Source organism: Pseudopipra pipra, chromosome 10 (assembly GCF_036250125.1).
Source record: "Pseudopipra pipra isolate bDixPip1 chromosome 10, bDixPip1.hap1, whole genome shotgun sequence".
NCBI classification, from domain to species: Eukaryota; Metazoa; Chordata; class Aves; order Passeriformes; family Pipridae; genus Pseudopipra; species Pseudopipra pipra.
In genome coordinates, this window is record NC_087558.1 from 21,103,807 (window position 1) to 21,124,291 (window position 20,485).

At 52.6% G+C, this 20,485-nt stretch overlaps 2 protein-coding genes across 2 annotated transcripts; one reads left to right on the top strand and one right to left on the bottom strand.

Moving 5' to 3' along the window:
* Positions 1-1,529: 1,529 nt before the first annotated feature.
* LOC135419803 (dnaJ homolog subfamily B member 11) lies at positions 1,530-13,897 on the bottom strand. The gene is made up of 10 exons (XM_064666636.1): positions 13,761-13,897; positions 13,108-13,264; positions 9,998-10,095; positions 8,996-9,128; positions 7,987-8,129; positions 7,318-7,400; positions 6,763-6,820; positions 6,118-6,229; positions 5,470-5,629; positions 1,530-2,394 (listed from the first exon to the last, which is right to left on the bottom strand). Exons 1-10 carry the CDS (start codon positions 13,826-13,828, stop codon positions 2,330-2,332), a joined length of 1,077 nt encoding a protein of 358 aa, XP_064522706.1. The 5' UTR covers positions 13,829-13,897; the 3' UTR covers positions 1,530-2,329.
* Positions 13,898-14,176: 279 nt separating this feature from the next.
* LOC135419804 (TBCC domain-containing protein 1-like) lies at positions 14,177-19,463 on the top strand. Its single transcript, XM_064666637.1, has 5 exons — positions 14,177-14,537; positions 14,629-14,778; positions 16,009-16,375; positions 17,846-18,032; positions 18,962-19,463. The coding sequence occupies exons 1-5, from the start codon at positions 14,196-14,198 to the stop codon at positions 19,461-19,463; spliced, it is 1,548 nt and encodes a 515-aa protein (XP_064522707.1). The 5' UTR covers positions 14,177-14,195.
* The last annotated feature ends 1,022 nt before the right edge of the window (positions 19,464-20,485 follow it).

Genomic DNA, 20,485 nt, shown 5'->3' on the forward strand with positions numbered 1-20,485 from the left:
GGTCCCTGACCAAGGTGGGAACACATAAACCCCCTGGGAAGCATTTATAAGCATAAAGGATCCAGAAACCTGTGGAAATGTTTGAGCAAGCACTGCTGTTGCTGCTGGGGAAAAGCATGGAAGCCCTGGAAGCTTTGTCTGGAGGTGGGAAAGGCGAAGGACAACCCCCCACAGCGGGAGGGAAAGGATGGAAGGAAGCAGGGTTGCCTGCTTGGAATTTGGGGCTTTTTTTCCTGTTTTCCTCCTTGCTGCTGTACAATTCAGGGCTCTGCAGCCATTGTTGAGCTCCCCGAGGAGTCCGGCCCCACAATGCCATAAAAACAAACCACAGGAAGGAAAGGGATTAGCAGGGAAAGGAAAAGCAGCAGCGGGAACAAGGAGCCAGGCCCAAAATAAACCCACTGGCTGCTGCTGGGGGTGCAGGTAGGAAAGGTTACACCTTCTCCAGGGGGAAGCTGGGACTCTGGAGCGAAATCCCAGCTTTTTGGGTTCATTGCTACAGGTGAGCACTGGCAGCAGGGTTGCAAGGGGCTGGAATAACGGGAATCAGCCCCGTGCACAGGGATACGGGAAGGAATTTCTTTGAAATTGGAGGTTTCCTAGAAATCTGAACTGAGGGGGAGCAGAGGCAGAGCTGCCCTGCAGCACCTGGAAAAGGCTGGGCAGCCATGGGCAGAGGGAGCAGCCTCAGCTGGGAATACAGCTTATCCTCAGGGATTTTGAGGAAGGCCAGCAGGGAGTCCAAGGGTTTGGCATCCCAGGCTTGTCTCAGCCTGCTGGGCTCTGCCAAGGCAAATGGACAAAGGATCCAACAGGAAAACTTCCCAGTGCCGCAGCTTCCGCTGCGTCAGCTCCTGCTGGAGCCCAGGGCTGGGTGGGACGGGGCTGGATCCAGGGCAGCAGGGACACAGGGGCTGGGCTGAGCTGTTCCCACCTCACCGAGCTCTTCCAGCTCCCAGTAAGGAAAATAAACAACAAACCGAAAACAAAACAACCTGGAGGCTCCACCTGCTGCTCCCCAGCTCACAGTTCCATCTGGAGGCAAACCAGATCCCATCCACTTCCCCAGAAAGGGAATGGGGGGTAAGGCAGCAGCTGGGAGGATCCCACTTTCCAGCCCCCAAGAGCCCTGAGGGAACGGGAAGGAGGGTGGAGCCAGGTGGGGGTCGGGCTCTTCTCCTGCATAACACACAACAGGAGAAGAGGAACCAGCCTCGAGTTGCTCCAGGGGACGTTCAGATTGGATATGAGGGAAAACTCCTTCCCTAAAAGAGCAGCCACACATTGGCACAGCTGCCCAGGGCAGTGGTGGAGTCCCCACCCCTGGAGGGATTCAAAAGATGTGGCACTTGGGGACATGGGTGGGTAGTGGCCTGGGCAGTGCTGGGGACGGTTGGACTCGATGGGCTCGGAGGGCTTTTCCAACTGAAATGATCCCAGGATTTCTCTTGCTGCCTACAAGAGGGAAGCAGGGCCTGGCTGTCCCAGGGAAAGGGCTGTGGAAACACATCACCAGGGAGGTTTTGCCATTCCAACTCAAACACACACTTTATTTTCCATCACCTGTCCCGTCCTCACGGAGGACAGAGCGCAGGAGGAGGGAGCTTTTCCAGTAAATGCTGGTTACAGGTGGGGGAAAAGAGGGAGAACTAAGGCCATGGAGCCATTCCCAAATCCCACCACGACCCAGGAGTCTTTGCTAAGCTGGAGCAAGGTCCAGTTCCAAACCAAGTGTTGAGTTTTGGGACAACAGGACTACTTGGTAGTTAAGAGAGTCCACGGAGGCCTTAAAAGACTATTCCCTCCTTTTCCAACCATTCCCAATCCATTCCCAAGAGCACCAGTATTCCTGCCCCAAAAACACAGACTCTGAACCAATACCACACCCCAGACTCAGAGGGGAAGGGCTGGGATTAAAAACACCACCCCGAAGCAACAATATTTTGGAGGAGATGGACACAGAGGACGTAAAAAGCAGGAGCAGCTCTGAAAATATGTTGAGATGGTCGAGAAAAGTCACATCAAAATATATTTAAAAAACAGAAATTCCAACCTGCATGGAATTTAAAACTCCCTTCCCCACCTCTGTTTTCCTGCTCAAGGAATCTCTGTTGTTCCAGGACGTGGAACATGATAGGCAGCACCAGTTGTGTCCTGAAAAAGTATTTCCCCCAACTCTGAGCACTTCCATCATTTACAAATTAAAAATCAGCTAAACCTCAACCACTGCCCTCCCCCCCTCACCCTTTTCCATTCTCCAGTGGAAAGGAGAAAAAACCACAAACAAATCTGACTTTGCAATTCCAGGGAAGTCCAATTTTCCCAGGCATCAATATCCCTGCAATCCGTTGTACACCTTCTGCACAGGTCCTTGCTTCAACAACTGCTTGAGACCTGCAAGAAAAGGACAGAGTGAGTGAGCAGGGCCCAGAGGGGGGAATGCCTCCTCAGATACACCTTCCTCACTCCTGAAATCCTAGGCATCAAGCATTTCAAGGAACTGACACGTCCCAGGACCTGGCAGGATCAAATTCTTACCAGAACAGGCTAAAAGGGTGAGTCAGCCCTTATATCCATAAAAGCTCATCTCCTGGGGTTGGCAGGACAGGGAAGGACTAGCAGGTCTCCACTGCTGCTGAAAGGGCAAGTCCACTGGGAGCAGAGGAAGCAGAGTGGGAAGAATGGATACGGTCACATTGTTTTTCCAGGGATTAAGGAGGGAGTCCCCTCTGATTAAGTCAGTTTGGTTACTCAGTGCCCTGGGGCCCCTCAGGGCATGGCTCAGACCAGCAGCAAAACCCTCAGAGCCCCAGGAGGGGCTGCCAGGACCCAAAACCAGGGGGAACTCCCCACACCAGGGGGAACTTCCAAATAACTTTCACTAAAGGAGGACATGGAGGGGCTGGAGAGTGTGCAGGGAAGGGAATGGAGCTGGGAAGGGGCTGGAGCAGCAGGAGGGGCTGAGGGAGCTGGGGGGGCTCAGCCTGGAGCAAAGGAGGCTCAGGAGGGACCTTCTGGCTCTGCAAGTCCCTGACAGGAGGGGGGAGTCAGGGGGTGGGCTCTGCTCCCAGGGAACAAGGGACAGGAGGAGAGGGAACGGCCCCAGGCTGTGCCAGGGGAGGCTCAGGTTGGACATTAGTAACTAAACCAACCAATTTACTTGTACAGAAGAAAATTCCAACCTTTCAGGCATGGAAATCCTTCAGGAAATCCTGCTAAAAGTCAGTTTGTCTCCCTGCAAACCTTGTCCTGCTTGTCTGTCCTTAACTCTTTTTGGCTACACATTGTGCCACCTTTTAAAACCAGGGATTGGATGTATAATTGCCACAATAGCTCTGTTAAAATACTGGAAAACTGGCCTGGAAGTAGTAACTGGAATCAAGAGGGCTCTCTGCCAGGTGAGAACTGTTCCTGCTGATGGGCAGAGACTCCTGATCTCTTTCCAGAAACAGCAGGACAAAGCAAATCTCTCTTCAGGAGCTGCTGATCATTAGGGACAGGTCATTTTCCAGGGAGTGCAAGGTAAGTTCACTTCCTCTCTGCATCCAAAGGAGGCTCCAAGTCACTTCCTGACTGGTGGGTGAGGGGATGTGGCTCCTGGATGTGTGGTTCTTAGAGAGGAAAGACAGGGCTGGAGAAAGGGGTACTCCAGGAGCACCAAAAAAGTGGGATTAGCACCATTCCTGCACCTCGTTTCGTGCTACCCTCAGTAGTGAACAGGGTATTTCAACACATATCCGAGGTTCAATCAGGAATTCCAATCAGGAATTCCAACCAGGAATCCTGGCATTTGGTGCTACTGCACTTGAGGTATTTTTTACTGGAGGCTGAAGGCAATTTTTACTTAGAAATGTTGATACCACCAAAAAGTGACAGAGTCAGCTCTGCCCTATTCCACTGGCAGGAAAGAAAGGATTATTTATCTTATTCCAAAGCTCAGAGTGGTGCTCTTGGAGCCAGAGTATCTTCTGACAGCCCCAGCAGCTGGACATATGGTTAGGAGATAAGAAATCAGGACCACAGCCAACAATAAGGAAAAAAGGAGTGTTTTGAATTCTGCAGCCCAGTTTTCCTTTGGATGTGTCCACTGAACCACTGCCACACAGCCGGAATTGACCTATTCCCTCATAAAACTCCTTCAGTCACTGGATGTTCGGAGACATCCAGCAGACAGAAAGGCATCTGACTGCCTACCCAGTCACCTTCCCCTGGGAAATGTGGAATTGCTTTAGGAGGGAGGTGCTGGAGAAACACCCTGTGCCCCAACACACTCATGGCAGCACGGTCATCCCTCTGCTCCCGGATATCCATAAAGGTGTGGGAGGAACTGTCACAGACACAGAGGCTTCTGTCACTGCTCCTTGCCCAGTGTCTTCCAAAGTGCCAAGAGCAACAGCTGGAATAACCTCCTGTGTTTCAGAGGTGCTGTTGCCTGATGAAACTTCTAGAAGGGCAGCGGAGCCTGGAATGAGACTCCACAGGGACGTGGCCGCTGTGCCCTGTGAGATACCCTTGGAACAAGTAGGAAAGCACAGGGATAAAACCACAGCAGGATCACCCAAAGCACAGCCCAGGGGCACAGCCCTCCTAGCCCAGCCAGCTGCAGGAAGGGCCACAGAACACCCGGAGCTGCAGCCACCAACTGGGCTGCCCATGGCAGCTGGCACGGCGTGGCCAAGGCAGCAGCGAGTGCCACAGGGCTCAGCCCACCCAGGGCTTGGCTTCCCTCCATAAACTTGAGGAGTTCAGGAAATCCACTAAAAAAGCACCTTCAGAGGAAGCCCTGGAAGAAGCTCTGGGGATAGGGATTTCCTGAGGAGCTGCACTGGTACATGCCAAGAACATCTTTGCCCTGTGGCAGAGCACGAGGCCCTTGACGCCCACTCTGATGCAGAGCAGAAGTGACCCCAGAGGCTGCTGCAGCAAAGGAGTAGAGGGAATCCTGTCAATTTTAGGATTTCTACATGGTTCATCAAGCTTCCATTTGAGCACTGAAGCTGAGCAGCAGATCTCTCCTAGAGGGAGTAGGATAGAAGGAGGTGTGGAGAGGAACAACCTTTCTCCTGACACAGCCTGACACTCCTTACCCTCGACAGCAGAGGGATTCCCACAAGTCTTGCCTCCAAGAAAGTAGCAGCAGGGGCTGGAAAATCCTTCTGTGATCCCATTCCAGCAGAGGCAAAGCAGAGGCTAAGCCCAGCCAGATGGCCAGCTCCAAAACAAAGCACCTGCAAACTTGCCAAGTGCTACATTCCAGTAGCAGCACATCCCAACCTCATCTGGCTCCCTACAGCTGCAGCAGCCAAACTTCCCTGCTTCCCAGGGAAATGGGAGTTCAGCACAGGGCATCAGCCAACTGTGTTATGTTGTACAAGGGGCACAGGCACAGGAGAGCCCTCCCTGAGCACTCCAGCCCCTGGATCAGCTATGCCAGGTCCTTATCAGCTCTGGTGGGCTCTGAACACCCACCTTCCCGCTGGTCCGGGGTCAGCTGCTCCTTGGGGAACTCCACATCAAAGGTGATTATTAGGGAGCCTTTGATGTTGTTGTTATCAAAGTTTGGAAGACCCTCTCCCTTCTTCCACAGTTTGGCGCCGGGTTTTGTGATTTTATCCCGAGCAATGTGAACCTGGAGGGAAAAGGAATTTTAGGACATCAGTAGTGTTGCAGAATCACAGAATCCCAGAGTCACTGAGACTCCAAGACCTCCAAGATCATCTAGTCCAGCTTGCGACCAACCATCACCTTGTCACCCAGCCCAGAGCACTGAGTGCCATCTCCAGTTGTTCCTTGGACACCTCTCTAGTCACTCCGTGTTGTGTGTGTGCACCCCAATACTCCAACACCCTTTCCAACCCTCTGGAAAGCTCCAACTGATGTTGGAGCTTTGATCCTTTGCCAAAACCTGTGGTATCAACGGGTCCAGGCAGGACATGTGCCAGAACTAACACCAGCTGGGACACCATGGAAGTGAGACCCACACTTGAGAGCTTGTTTTGGCTCCATGGGAATTGGCCTGGAAGGCTCTAGCTGAGGGAATACTGGATATAACCAGACTCTGAGCAAGCACAGGAGATCTGCAGGTAGCTCTGGGTTCCATAGCACCTTGGGCCTCACCTTGTGCCCATCCAAGTGGGCAATATCCATCTCAAAGCCTGTCAGTGCCTCGACCAGCGAGATCGTCACGTTTGTGTACAAGTCGTCTCCTCTCCTTTCGAACACCGGGTGCCTGTGGAAATGAGAGACATTGAACTTTCCTCCTTCCCCAGAGGGGAAACAGGTCCTTCAGCATCTTCCCTTCTCTTTGGGAGTTTGGAGAGTTCACAAATAGGAGGGGAAGTGAGGAATGAATCAAATTTAGCCTCATTTTCCTGTGCAGGATAAGTACTGCCCAATGCCCTTTCTATTTCTAGGGCGGGGAGTGCTGAGGTGTGACAAGTGACTCACACAACGATCTTCTCAGTAGTGAATTTCCTTACAACAGGGAGATGGTGTATTTGTGGAAAAAGGAGGTATTTCATGTGAATCACACCCGGTGAATTCAAGCCAAAAAGATTAAGATGCTTTGATAACCCCACTTCTTACGAATCCAGCTACTCCAGTACCATCAGGGTTGGACATCCTGCACAGCCCTGAGTGCCAGGGCTGCACCAACACGCTGCAGGGCAAGCTCCATGCCAGAGTGGGCAAGACTGGCCAGAAAATGCCTTGCAAGCTGCCTTTATAGTCAGCAGGAAGAGTCTAACTAGGCCAGGGACTTACTTAAGAACTTTTATTCGGAAGCGCAAATCACCGGGCTCCCCATCCACGTGGGGTTCACCTGGGAGAGAGAAGGAATTCAAGGAGATGGTTATTTTTTTTCAGGAACAAGCAGGATATCAAACACAGTCTTGCAGCTCACATGTCAAAGGAAAAAACCCAACTAGTTGATCTTTAGATGAATAAAACTCTGCTTAAATATATCTAAAAGACCTTAGGACTCTCTGGGTGTTGCATCAGCGGGGTCACACCTCTCTGCTGCTGTGGAAGACCTGCCTGCATGTCAGTGGTGTCCTTCATCTCCTTGGGCACAGGGGATTCCCCCACACACTCAAGCCTGGAGCAGATGCTCCTGCTCAAGTGTTACCTGAAACATCAGACCTGGTGCTGGTTTAGTGCCTGTCCCCACTCCCAGCCAAGGGATGCTCCTGGATTTCAGCACATGCAGAGGACACAGCACTTCCAACCACCACAAAGTGGGGCTTGGACACTCCCAGTCCACAGAGAACAGCCTTGAATCATGGAAATGGAGCAGGCCAGAGCTGAGCACACACCCACCTTCCCCAATGAAGGGGTACTCCATGCCATCCCTCACCCCCGGCTCGATCTCCACCTCCAGCGTCCGCTCCTCGTTCACAAGCCTGAAAATGGGAAGAGCAACCCAGCACTAAGTTTTTAACTCTATTTCAACTTTATTCCAGCTTTTTATGTGTGTTATGGGGTAATGGGAACACCCCCACAAGCTCACATGTACTCTTGCCTTGCTCACATCTAAAACTGGAGAGTCAGTGCTGCCTTTTTTAGGTGCTCAACTAGTAGGGGAGGCAAAGTTAAAAGCTCCTAAATGCACAGGCAGCATCTGGATGTGTGACCACAACATGGCATTCCCTTTCCAGCTGTTCCCAGCTGGAAGCTGCGTGCTTCCCCAAATGTATTGAACCAGATTTAGTTTTGGCACTCCCACTGTAGTGTGACTGTTCAAGGAATAAAAGGCTGGAAGAGGAAAGTGGGGAGCTCTCCATCTAACAGAGCTCTACTGCAAGAATAAAGACCAGCCCATTGAAAACGAGAAACCTGCGTTAGGAATTCCCACATTCCCCAGTTCTTACCGGGAATTCAGGCACTTTCCCCCACCTAGCGGTCAGTTTGGGAATAAACATCCCTATATTACTCGGTAAAATCACAGGATTTAGGGTTCTGAGCAGCAGTGGAGAGCATTCGACTCACTTGACGTTGGGACACTCATCACAAACGACCTCCTGGGTCATCTGGAAGCGCCCCGGCCCCAGCTGCGTTGTCCTCATCTCCTGCCGGCAGTTGCATTTCCGTTTGCCTGGCGCCTGTCTGGCCACTGGCTTGTTCCTGACAACCTGCAGGGAAGAGGGAGAGCTTGGTGCCAGCACTCCTGGGGCTCCACAAGGGTCTGGATTTCTCAAACAGCCTGAACACAGAATGGTTTGGCTTGGAAGGGACCCTGAAGATCATCTAACTCCAACCCAGCGCCACGTTTTCGTGTGTGACCTCAGCAACACACCCCGAGTTTTCACCTTGTGGTCACACATCAAACACCAGGAAAACTCTCCCTGACACCACAATTGCCATTTCCTTTCCTTTTCCTGCACACCTTTCCACTCAGGAAAGGGAACACCGGGATGGAACACCTCACACTTCGTTTTTGACACTTCCCTGTCCCACAGAACAGGGAAATTATTTGGGGTTCCCCAAACACTCAAAGCACAAAATCAGTCAATGCAAACACCAACGTGCAGAACAGGAGGGATTGTCAGCACCAGAAATGGAGTTTGCTTAAAAGAAACAGCAATTTTCACATACTTTTCCCAATTATATAATCCAAAAACTTGCAGTGACACGTTTGGCCACATAGAGAGACCATGAAAAATCCTCGGTGTGGTTTTGAAGGAACTGCAAAGTGAATTTGAAGCTTATGAACAGGCCCTCAAATATCATTAAATTCTACACCTGCACTAAAAAAGCTCAGCTAGTGACTGACAGTCAATAAATAAGTATCATCCCACTTTACAGAGACACAGCCAGATGGAAAAGGTGGATAAATGTGTGGTTTCTTCAGTAAACTACAGCAAAGAGCACCACAACACCCCCAACGGGCAGACACTGAGAACAGGAGCATCTCTTGGAGCTCTCTTTTTTGGGGGGAGGTATTCTGAGCACTGGTCAGGCACCTCAAACCTGGCAACACTCTGGAAAGTGAACTTACTTCTACGAAGTTCCCTGAATACACCTCCTCCAGCGTGACCTCCAGGTCCACGATGATGTCACTCCCTCGGGGAATGTTCCTGTCCTGCTGGCGAGGGTTCCCTCCAAACATGAATCCAAAGTCCCCAAAGAAGCTGGAGCAAAGCACATGGGTTAGTTCAGGAAGGAATCCTGGGCAAATGCTTCAGTTCCCCTAAAGAACAACCTCCTCACAGTCCTAAAGCTCCAGAGAAAACTCAGGAACCTGCAGTGTCCTCCTCCAGGACACTTCAAGCAAAGGAGACACTTTGGAAAAGTTTCCTGTATTACAGAAACCAGGTTTGGGAGCAGGAACATCTCAAAATCTGCCCAAGGGAAGTCCCCTCTGATCTGCTCTACTGCTCAGCTGCCACTACAAGGTGTAAACTCTAAGTAGGTTTGTTTTGTTTGAGGACAAAAGGGATGAGGAAAAATTCCTAGAAAACCTGTATATTGTCCCCCACAAGCAGCACAAGTTCTCATTCAGGATCACAAGAGATGAGCAACTACAGGGATGACTTCAGGAAGTCTGTGCCTGGCTGATCCAAAGGGGCAGAAAATCAGGTGCAGGTGCCTTTGGAATGCTCCAAATTCTACAGTTGCTTTGTTGCTACAGCAACACTTTGCAGAAGCGGAAGTGTCCCCTAAGGGCACACGAGGTGTGACAACAGGTTAAACCTCAGTCATGCACAGGGAACTTGGGAAAGTCCCCACATGTTTGATGCAGGTGCTGCACCTGACAAATCACCCACAGGGCTGTCCATGTGGGAAGTCACCCCTGGTTCCTGTTTGCTGCCCTTGTAGCAGGGAGCGGTGCACAACCAAAGGGAGAATGTCACGTGGGACACCCACTGGAAATGTATTTCCTCAAATGCTCCATCTCACAGCACATCAGTGACCTGGACGGGGTAAAAACCACGAGCTTGAGCATCACAAAATCAGAGCTGCAGCTGGAGAACAGCCTAAAGTGGGAAAAGCTCCTTACTGGGAGAAGATGTCTCCGTGGGAGCTCTGGTGCCCGTCCTTCAGTCCCTCCTCACCGTAGGCATCGTACTGCTTCCTCTTCTCCTCGTCTGACAGCACCTGGAAAACACATGGAAGCAGGAAAGGCATCACCTGCAGCTCAGGGGAGTTGTTTAACAAGGCTCTGAAGGCCACAGGACTCTGCACTTGGGGACAACCAGCGAGGCTTTATGTCACAGAAGCCTTGTCTAGGACTTGCTTGCTGTGCTGGTCTAGAAAAGTTAAACATTTATCACTTAAACCCATAGAAAATTACATTCAGTTTATTAAAACAACATGGAAAATATACACACTGAGTTTTATCTTAAATATTAAAAACAAATTAGAAGGAATAACTCAGATCCTACAAGGACACACTGAAAAAAAAATCATATACCACCACCCCTGTAGCTCAGTCAGGACTTCTAAGACTGTGAAGCACCAGATTTAATTCTGAAGTTTTGATCACATTTACTATTCCTTTCCCTGTTGATCACATTTGGGAAGGTCAGAGTTGCCAGGTGAGCTTCTAGAAGGCTGAAGAGGAGCGGGAACAGGAGGACAAGTGGCTAAACCATGAAATCCAGTCTGAAATTTGGGGTGCCTGGAGGAGCTGTGGCTGCCCCATCCCTGGAAGTGTCCAAGGCCAGGCTGGATGGGGCTTGGAGCAACCTGGGCTAGTGGAAGGTGTCCCTGCCCATGGCAGGGGGTTGGAATGAGGTGGGTTTTGAGGTCCTTCCCATCCACACCATTCTGGAATTCTGTGCAGTTATAAATGTCAGCAACAGGGACAAAACCACCGGTGGCCTCACGAGTTTCACCCTGTGGGTGAGAGTTCAATTTTCCCTTTGCCACTTGAGATTTCCATGGAAACTGCTCCCAAACCCATCCTGAGACTAATGACCACATGCAGAAGGGTCTCAGCTCCCTCTCCTGGGATCAGTGTCCTTCCTAATGGAAACAATTCCATTCAGACCAGGCAGCTCTGGGCTGGAATCACCAGGGCCGTTAAAACAGAGACACTGAGGAGTTCCATTAACCTACATTCCCCACAGTTTTTTGGGAAAGCTTTGCCATAATCAACTCCCCAAACCCTTGGCAGAGGTGCTGCCAACAGAGGCTTTATGGTGAGGAAAATCCTGGTTTGGGTTCTAAGGGACACACAATCCTGGCTGCATTTTGCCCCAAACCCTCAAACCAACCTGCTGCATCTCCCACTGATTTAGCAGGAGGATTCTCAAGCTGTCCTGGCTAAAGAGGGAGACAAAGACCTTCCAGGGCATCAAAACTTTCTTCCAAACCTGTTTTCAGAACCACACAGGTCAACACTGGATTTCTGATTTGATTTTACAACCATTTCCTCTCCAATTTTTTAAATAAGAAGAATAATCTCAGCCGCTGGCAAAGATTTAAACAAACTGGGAAATTTAAATAAACTTGAGGAAGAGGTAGAAAAATCCTTTCCATGCATGAAGTGCCACAAAATGTGACAAGATCCCAGCTAACAGGAAGGACACCAAGCTCACAGCTCCATGAGCTGCTGCAAAAGAGAGGGAAATACTTTTTTCCACAAAAAAAAAATCCTTATATTCCCTGGTTGCCCAGGGATGGTTCAGTTTAAGTCTGAACTAAGAGGCCCCAGCTTTGAGACAAAACTAAAGTGTTTTCTTTCTGATCATGGAGAAATAAATTCCAGCTGGTTCTCTCACTTCCTCATTTGCCTTAAATTTGGATACCTGAGGAGCAGGTATCCAAATTTGGATACCAGGGATGGAAGCAGGAGCCAGGCTACAAATCCCTTCCCTCTGCACTGGGTTCCTCCCAGAGGATCCCAACCTCCCACCCAACCAGACTGCTGGAAGCACTGCTGGGAATTTCTGCTGATGGAATTTTGCAACACCATCTTCCAGGGTCTCTCTGCTCCACAGGGAACAGCTGGAATCCAGCAGTGACAGAGGAGGACAAAAAGGACAGAAAACATGGAAGAAACAGGTCCTGTATCAACCTGCCCAAATTCCATTGGATGGAATTACAGCCAGGGAAAGTAAGGCTTTGACTTTAAGCCTTTGGGCAATGAGATAATCTATGTGTTATTTATTAAATGTCAGGGATCACTTACATCCCACAGTATTATCATGGAAACAGCAGGAATCCTCCTGTATATGCAACCCACGGTTATTTTTCCCACTGAATTCCCTCTAAAAGCCAAGCCTTTCACCTCCCATCAGCTCAGACTAATCCCAATCCCAGCCAGGCCCTGCACACACACCTGTCCCTGTGCAACACTGGGAGCTGCTGCTGCTCTATTTCTGGGAACAAATTCCCAAGAACTTTAACTTGGTGCTCCTCTATTTCTCCCTCAAATTCCAAACAACTTTAACTTGGTGCCTTGGTTTTCTCCTGGCTGGGAGAGGTGTTGGATTGTCCTGTGGCAGGAGGAGCCCTCTGAGCAGCCTGGCAGCATCTGGACTTTGGGTTTTATAGGGAAAGTGCCTGAAATTCCAGGTAGTAACAGGGGAATAGATGGAATTTGATGTAGTAACAAGGGGAGGATGGAAATTGATGGGGAGGGGAGGAAGGAAAGGCAGGAATTTGATATAATTGTGGAAGGTCCCTGTCCATGGAAGGGGGTGGAGTGAGATGATCCTTAAGGTCCCTTCCAACTCAGAGCATTCCATGATTCCATGAGAATAAAAAGTGTAGGATAGAATCCAAAACAGCAACAGGATGAAGACGGAATTTGCTGAGAGGAGGAAAAGGAAGGAAGGGAATTTGATATAATTGTGGAAGGCCCCTGTCCATGGCAGGGGGTGGACTGAGACGATCCTTAAGGTCCTTTCCAACTCAGAGCATTCCATGATAATAAAAGATGTAGGATAGAATTCAACAAACTGACAAGGAGGGCATGGAATTTGCCATGGTAACAGGGGGAGGATGGATTGCACCTGCACCTTATGGAAGAGGCTTCCCGTTCCCTACATTCCCTTTCTCATTTCCCTACAGAATGTTACAGGACGGATCCTGAGACTCCACGAGCCGCCCCCCCCCCCCCCTTCCCGGCTCCAGAGGGACGCTCCCGGCTCCAGGTCTCACCTCGTAGGCAGCTCCCAGGTCCTGGAACTTCTCCTGCGCTCGCGGGTCGTCGGGATTCCTGTCGGGATGGAGCTGCAGCGCCAGCTTGCGATAGGCCTTCTTAATGTCCTTGATGGAGGCGCCACGGGAAACCCCCAGGATCTTGTAGAAATCCCTCCTGCAGGGGGAGAGAGAGGAAGGGAGAGGGAGGGGAAGGAGAAGGGGATGGGAAGGAGAGAGAAAGGGGAAGGGAAAGGGAGAGAGAGGAGGTGGGACACGCAGAGGGAGAGGGAAGGGGAAGGGGAAGACAAGTGGGAGGGGAAGGCAGAGGAATGGGAAGGGAGAGAGGAGAAGGAGAAGGGGATGGGGAGAACGGGATAGGAAGGGAGAGGGGATGAGGAGGGAAAACGGATGGGAGAGAGAGGGCACGAGAGACGGGAGAGGGAAATGGGAAGAGGGGAAAAGGATAAGGGAATGGGGTCAGGGGATGGGATGAGGGGAATGAGATGAGAGGAAGGGATAAGGGGAAAGGGAGAGAGAAAAGGGATGAGGGGAAAGGGAGAGGGGTCCCGTCAGCGCCGCAGCTGCCGACCCCGAGCGCGAGGGGCCCGGTGCGGCGCCGAGGCTGAACCCCCGCACTCCCCAGTGCCGCGGGCGCGTCCCAGCGCACTCACCCCGCGGCGGCCTCCCCGCAGAGGCAGAGCAGGAGGAGGCAGAGGCGGCCGATCCAGGCGGGGGCCATGGCGGGGCCGGGCCGGGCCCTAAGAGAGCGGCGGCGGCGGCGACTCCGGCCCCGCCCCCTGCCCGGCCCCGACCAATGGGAACGCGGGGTGCCCGCAGGCAGCCAATGGGAGCGGGGCACCGCGCGCCGCCGGCCAATGGCCTGCGCACACTTCAGCGCCGCCGGCCAATCGCCTGCCACAGCGTCATGGCTCAGCGCGACGCGCACGCCTCGCCGCCACTTCCCTCCGCGTAGCCAATCGGCGCGCGAGTCTCTTAGCCCCGCCCCCAAGCCGGGGGCGCGACCAATGAGCAGCGGCTCCGGCGCAGGAGGGAAGGGCCCGTCTCTGTGGTGCCCGCGGCGGAACCCGGAAGCGGCGGCGGCGGCCATGGCGGCGGAGGCGGGCTCGGTGCGGCTATGGGCGCGCACCGAGCCGTTCCTGGTGGGCGCTCTGCCGGCGCCGCCGCCCGCCCGCCTCGCTCCGCACTACCTGCGCAAGGCCGCCGCCTACGCCCGCGCCAGGGCCGCCCAGGGCTGTTTACCGCGGCTGCGCTGGCCCCGCTGGCGCCACATCGCCTGCGGGAAGCTGCAGCTCGACCGCGACCTCGCCTGGCTCTACTTCGAGCTCTTCCGCGGTCTCCTCGAGCCCGACCCACCCCGCCGCCTCCGCTGGGCCGAGGCCGAGGCCTCCTGTGCCAGCGCCGAGGAGTTGGAGCGGGAGCGGAGCAAGGCAAGAGCCCAGAGCCGGCCTAAGGCAGGGGCAGCCCAGGCCCAGTGTAAGAGGGGGTCCTGACTCTTCCTCCTCTCTCCCTGCTCTCCAGCTGTCCGTGGACACGCTACAGTTCCTGCTGTTCCTGTACGTGCAGCAGCTCCACAAGGTGTCCCTGCGCAGGTCCCTGCTCGGCGACGAGTGGCCCAGCCCCAGGACCGCATCTCCCGGCTTTCCTGGGAAATCCGCCGGCGGGAATAAGGTACCCGTGCCTGTGGGATCTTCCACGTGCAGGAGCTTCTCCCCTGTTGGGATCTGCCCTGAGGGGTCAGGAAGGGGCTGGGTTGTTCTCTCTAAGTGCAGATTCCCTGTTCCATGGTAAATGAGGCAGAGTTGCTGTGTTCTCTGTGCATTTAATAGAAAGTTTTTAAAAAGTTTTCCATGAGGCTTTCCTGGAGTCCAAAGGCAGATGAAAATTCCCTGTGAGTCCTGGCAATTCTCCTTTTAAGGACCAACAGCTCCTTCGCTTTTTTCCGTTATTCAAACAGGAGACTTTTCTCGTCTTCGTAGTTCCTTTCATGTGCTCCAGTGGGAATATTGGATCCCAGGGTGTTCCCTGGCCTCAGGTTCTGTGTCAGGGAGGGGAGTTGGTTGTTCAGCTGGAGATCAGCCACGTGGAAATGCTGTTTCCTTTTAAATCACTGCCAAATATTTAGGAAGGAGTGAGTTGGATGTGTCCCGTGGGCAGCTCTGTGTGGGAGGGTGACTTACGAATTGGCAACCGCAGCTGCAAACCTCTGGAATTCTGGCATGGATGTGCTACTGGGAGCTGGATGAGCTGGTGGAATGTAGTTGGGACAAGCTGGAATCATTAAAAAGAGGAGCTGGGCAGCTTTATCCTTGAACAGATGGCGGTGAGGACAAGGTGTGTTCCTTCAGCAAAGCTTGGCTGTATTAAGCTCTGCTGTAATTCCAGTCTCCTGCTTTTTTTCTGGGCATGAGTCCTTTAGGATTTGAACTAAGGATTTTTTCAGAGGCCGTTTTGTTTATTGGAGAAATGACCCTCAGCTTTTTACCCTGGAAGATGACACACTTTATCCTGGAATCCTGGCACAGCTGGGCTTTTCCAGTGGAGCAGCTCCAAGACCTTGCCTGCCAGTTATTGATTTGTTCCCTTCCTTCCAGTGCCAGCAGGAGCTCCCTGGATTTGGGTGGGATTGGGAGAGAGCCCGTTGCTGCTTTCTAGGATTAAATATTTGCCGCTTGACTTAGAATAAAATGGGGTTTAATTTTTGGGGGAGGGTGGCTTTGTGTGCCTTGGAAGAGCAGGAACGAGCTCCGTGTTTGACGTGGAGTTTTTAATGATTCCAGCTTCTCCCAACCACACGTTTGACATTCCAGAGGAATTCTGAGCAAGATTCTGGGCTCTGATGCCCTTGGAGCTTCCCAGCCTGGAGCACTGACCTGCCCCGTGTTTTCCTGCCCCCCCCAGAACTGGAATGACCAGGAGCACCGAGCCTTCGTGCAGAGCCACCTCCTGGACATGCTGGAGCTGCTGCTGGAGCCAGAGCAGCTCTCGGCCTCGTCCCACTCCAGCTCCAGCAGCCTGGTGTCCCTGGAGGCCGTGGGTGCCCTGAGCCTCCTGCTCGAGGGCTCCGTGGGCGCTTCCCGGGCGGTGCGGCCGCTCCACGAGCTGGCCCTGTGCCCACCCTGCCACCCCCACAACGGCTTCTCCCAGGGGGCCAGAGCCTTCTCCCTGCCCCGGCTGGAGAGCTGGATCCGCTCCTGCCTCACCGCCAACCCCTTGGGAATGACCGCCTGCATCAGGGCCGGCAGGAAGCTGGCGTGGGCACAGCAAGGTGGGCACTGGGAGGCACGGATGGGCTTGGGAATGTGGGAGCGTGTGGGAAACGGGAATATAGGGATGTGGGAAAAGGGGAGCGTGTGGGAAATGGGAATATAGGGATGTGTGAGAAAATGGGAAAGTAGGAATATGTGGGAAAATAAGAATATAGAAATGCATGAAAATGGAAAAAACATAGGGGAAAATAGAAATGTAAGAATGTGTGGGGAAATGGGAATGTGTGCCAAAATAGCAATATCGAAATGCGTGAAAATGGGAAAATAGGAGTATGTGGGAAAATAGAAAAAATATATGGAAAAATAGAAGTGTAGGAATATGTGGGAAAATGGGAATGTGTGGGAAAATGGGAATGTGTGGGAAAATGGGAATGTGTGGGAAAATGGGAATGTGTGGGAAAATGGGAATGTGTGGGAAAATGGGAATGTGTGGGAAAATGGGAATGTGTGGGGAAAATGGGAATGTGTGGGAAAATGGGAATGTGTGGGAAAATGGGAATGTGTGGGAAAATGGGAATGTGTGGGAAAATGGGAATGTGTGGGAAAATGGGAATGTGTGGGAAAATGGGAATGTGTGGGAAAATTGAAATACAAAAATATGCAGGAAAATCGAAATATGTGGGAAAAGTAGAAATACAGAAATATAGGAGAAAACAGAAATATGTGGGAAAGTAGAAATGTAGAAATATGTGGGAAAATAGAAATATATGGAAAATAGCAATGTAGGAATATGTGGGGTGATGGGAGTATGTGAAAAGATGGAAATATACAGAAGTATAGAAAATATGGAAAATTATAAAAATCTAGAGAAAAATAGAAACATAGAACATATAGAAAAAGAATTATGCAGAAATAGAGAGAAATAGAAAAATACAAACATACAAATTTAGAAATACTGAAAGAAATGTAGAGATACAGAAAAATAGAAATTTAGGAAAAAAACCCTAGGAACAGGAACTCAGCTCCTCCTGCTGAGCAGGGATCTGGCAGTGGGGTGGGACTTGTCTCCAGTCCAGCCTCTCTCCTGCAGGGACATGGAGCCACCTCAGGAAAGAGACACTGGCTCAGTGTTTCCCTGGCTGCAGGATCCCAGGAGGGGTCCTGGATTAGGGAGCCCAGGGAAGAGCTCAAGGATTGTGCTCTAGGGGGAGCATTTCCCTCGTTTAAAACACAGAGTTTTAAACCTGCCCTCAGGATCTTCCTGCCAGGCCGAGCCTTGGGTTTGGGAAGAGACTTCTGCAAGTGGAGATCTCTCGGGGCCTTTGGCTGCTCCTGAATAATCCTGAAGTGGCTGAGCTCTTCCAATGTCTCCCAGTGTCTGGAGTTTCTCAGTGCCCTGAGCTGCTGCCCTGCCCAGAGGGGACTGGGGGTGGTGTGGGTGGTGTAGGAAGTGCCATCCTTGACGTGTGGGGCTGGTTGTTTTCCCGAGGGTTGCAGGGCAGTGAACTTCTGTGTCCTTTGTTCTGCAGTTGAAGGAGCAACCAGGAGAGCCAAGATTGCCTGCAGTGCCCGGGTGGTGCCCGAGGTGTCCCCCATGGTGATCATGAGCCAGGTGTACAAGCAGACCCTGGCCAAGAGCTCGGACACCCTGGTGGGGGCCCACGTGAGGATCCATCGCTGCAACGAGTCCTTCATCTATCTCCTGTCCCCCCTTCGGTGAGTTCTGGTTCTCCTGGGAGGCACCTGCAGTCTTGGAGGGCCAGTGGGGTCCTGGGCACATCAAGGAGAGCACTGCCAGCAGGTCAGGGGGGTGATCCTGCCCCTCTGCTCAGCCCTGTGAGGCACGTCGGGAGTGCTGGGTCCAGCTCTGGGCTCCTCAGGACAGGAGAGACAAGGAGAGCATCCAGTGGAGGGATGGGAAGGGACTGGAGGGATGAGGAAGGGACTGGAGCATCTCTCTGATGAAGAGAGACTGAGGGAACTGGACCTGGTTAGTCTGGAGAAGGGAAGGCTGAGAGGGGATCTTTTCAATCCTTACAGATGGCTCAGATACCCATACAGATGGCTCAGATACCCATACAGATGGCTCAGATACCCATACAGATGGCTCAGATACCCATACAGATGGCTATCTCAAATATCCATACAAATACCTCACCTGACAGGGGATCCCATCAATCCATAGAAATATCTCATTGATCCATACAAATATCCATACAAATACCTCCTCTGAAAGGGAATCTTATCAATCCATACAAATATCTCATTGATCCATAGAAATATCTCATTGATCCATACAAATATCTGAGAGGGGTTCCTATCAATCCATATAAGTATCTCCAGGGCAGGTGTCAGGATGGTGCCAGGCTCTTCCCAGTAGTGCCCAGTGATAGGATGAGTAGCAATGGCCATAGACTGAACCACAAGAAGTTCCACCTCAACATGAGGAAGAACATCTTTCCATGGAGGGCAGCAGAGCCCTGGAACTGCCCAGGGAGGGTGTGGAGTCTCCCTCTTTGCAGACATTCCAAACCCACGTGGTTCCCGTGTCACTCGCTCCGGGTGACCCTGCCTTGGCAGGGGGGTTGAACTGGGTGATTCCAGAGGTCCCTTCCAGCCCTGACTGTGCTGTGGTTCTTTGGCAGCTCCGTGACCATCGAGAAGTGCCGGAGCAGCACGTTCGTGCTGGGCCCCGTGGAGACGTCGGTGCACGTGCAGAGCTGTGACGGCGTCAGGGTCATGGTGGTTTGCCACCGCCTGTCCCTGGCAGCCACCACCGGCTGCACCTTCTACACTCTGACACCCACCCAGCCCCTCATCCTCTCGGGGAACCAGGGGGTCAGCTTTGCCCCTTTCCACACCCACTACCCCATGCTGGAGGACCACATGGCTCAGGTGGGCTTGGCCACTCTGCCCAACTACTGGGACAGCCCCATGCTGGTGTGCAGGGAGAGCAGTGACACGGGCGTGTTCCGCCTCCTGCCCCCCTCGGACTTCTACACCTTCGTGATTCCCTTTGAGATGGAAGGAGACACCACGGAGACGCCGGGGGGGCTCCCCCAGGAGTACCAGGAGGCTCTGAGGCAGCGGGAGCAGCGGGTGCAGGTGTGGCAGCGCGCGGTGAAGGAGGCGGGTCTGACCAGGTGAGTGCTGTGCCCGGCAGGGCTGGCTGAGCTCAGCCGTTCCCGAGGCTTCCTGTGATGTGGTTCCATAAAAATGCTTTAAGGAGGGGTTGGGTTGGGTGAGCCGTGTCCTGCAGGCCAGTTCTGGGGCGTCAGTCATTACCAATCCTGGCTGGCAAAGTGAGAAGGGAATGCTCACACTTGTAGCTCCGAGTCATGGAATTCCAGGATGGTTTGGGTTGGAAGGGACCTTAAAGGATGTGTCGTTCTACCTGCTTCCATGGGGTGGGCAAGGACACCTTCCACTAGCCCAGGTTGCTCCAAGCCCCATCCAGCCTGGCCTTGGACACTTCCAGGGATGGGGCAGCCACAGCTTCTCTGGGTAACCTGTGTCAGGGCCTTCCCACCCTCCCAGGGAAGAGTTTCTTCCCAACATTCCATCTAATCCTGCCCTCTGGCAGTTTGAAGCCATTCCCCTTGTCCTGTCTCTCCAGGCTGTTTTCCAAAGCCCCTCTCCAGCTCTCCTGGAGCCCCTTTAGGCTCTGGAAGGGGCTTTAGGTCTCCCTGGATCCTTCTCTTTCCAGGTGAACACCTTCAGCTCTCCCAGCCTGGCTCCAGAGCAGAGGGGCTCCAGCCCTTGGAGCATCTCCATGGCCTCCTCTGGATTTGCTCCAACAGCTCCACATCCTTGTTATGTTGGGACCCCAGAGCTGGAGGCAGCACAGCAAGGGGGGGACTCACCAAGTGGAGTAAAGGGGGAGAATCCCCTCCCTCACCCTGCTGCCCACACTGCTCTGAAGGAGGTGCTTTCTCATGGTTGCATTTTCCCAGCTCGTGAGGCTGCAGGGAAAGCATTCCTGGACACTGCTGAGGGCTGAGGGCAGGGATCCACCCTGGCAGGGAGGGTTTATGACTCTGGGCCCTCCCCACTCTCTGTTGTGCTGCCAGTGCTGTGGGCAGGGCTGGGTGTGTGTCCTGAACCACATCACTGTCCTGCAGCTGCCTGGGGTCCCTCTCAGCCCCCCTTCACCTTGGGATTGAAGCTTT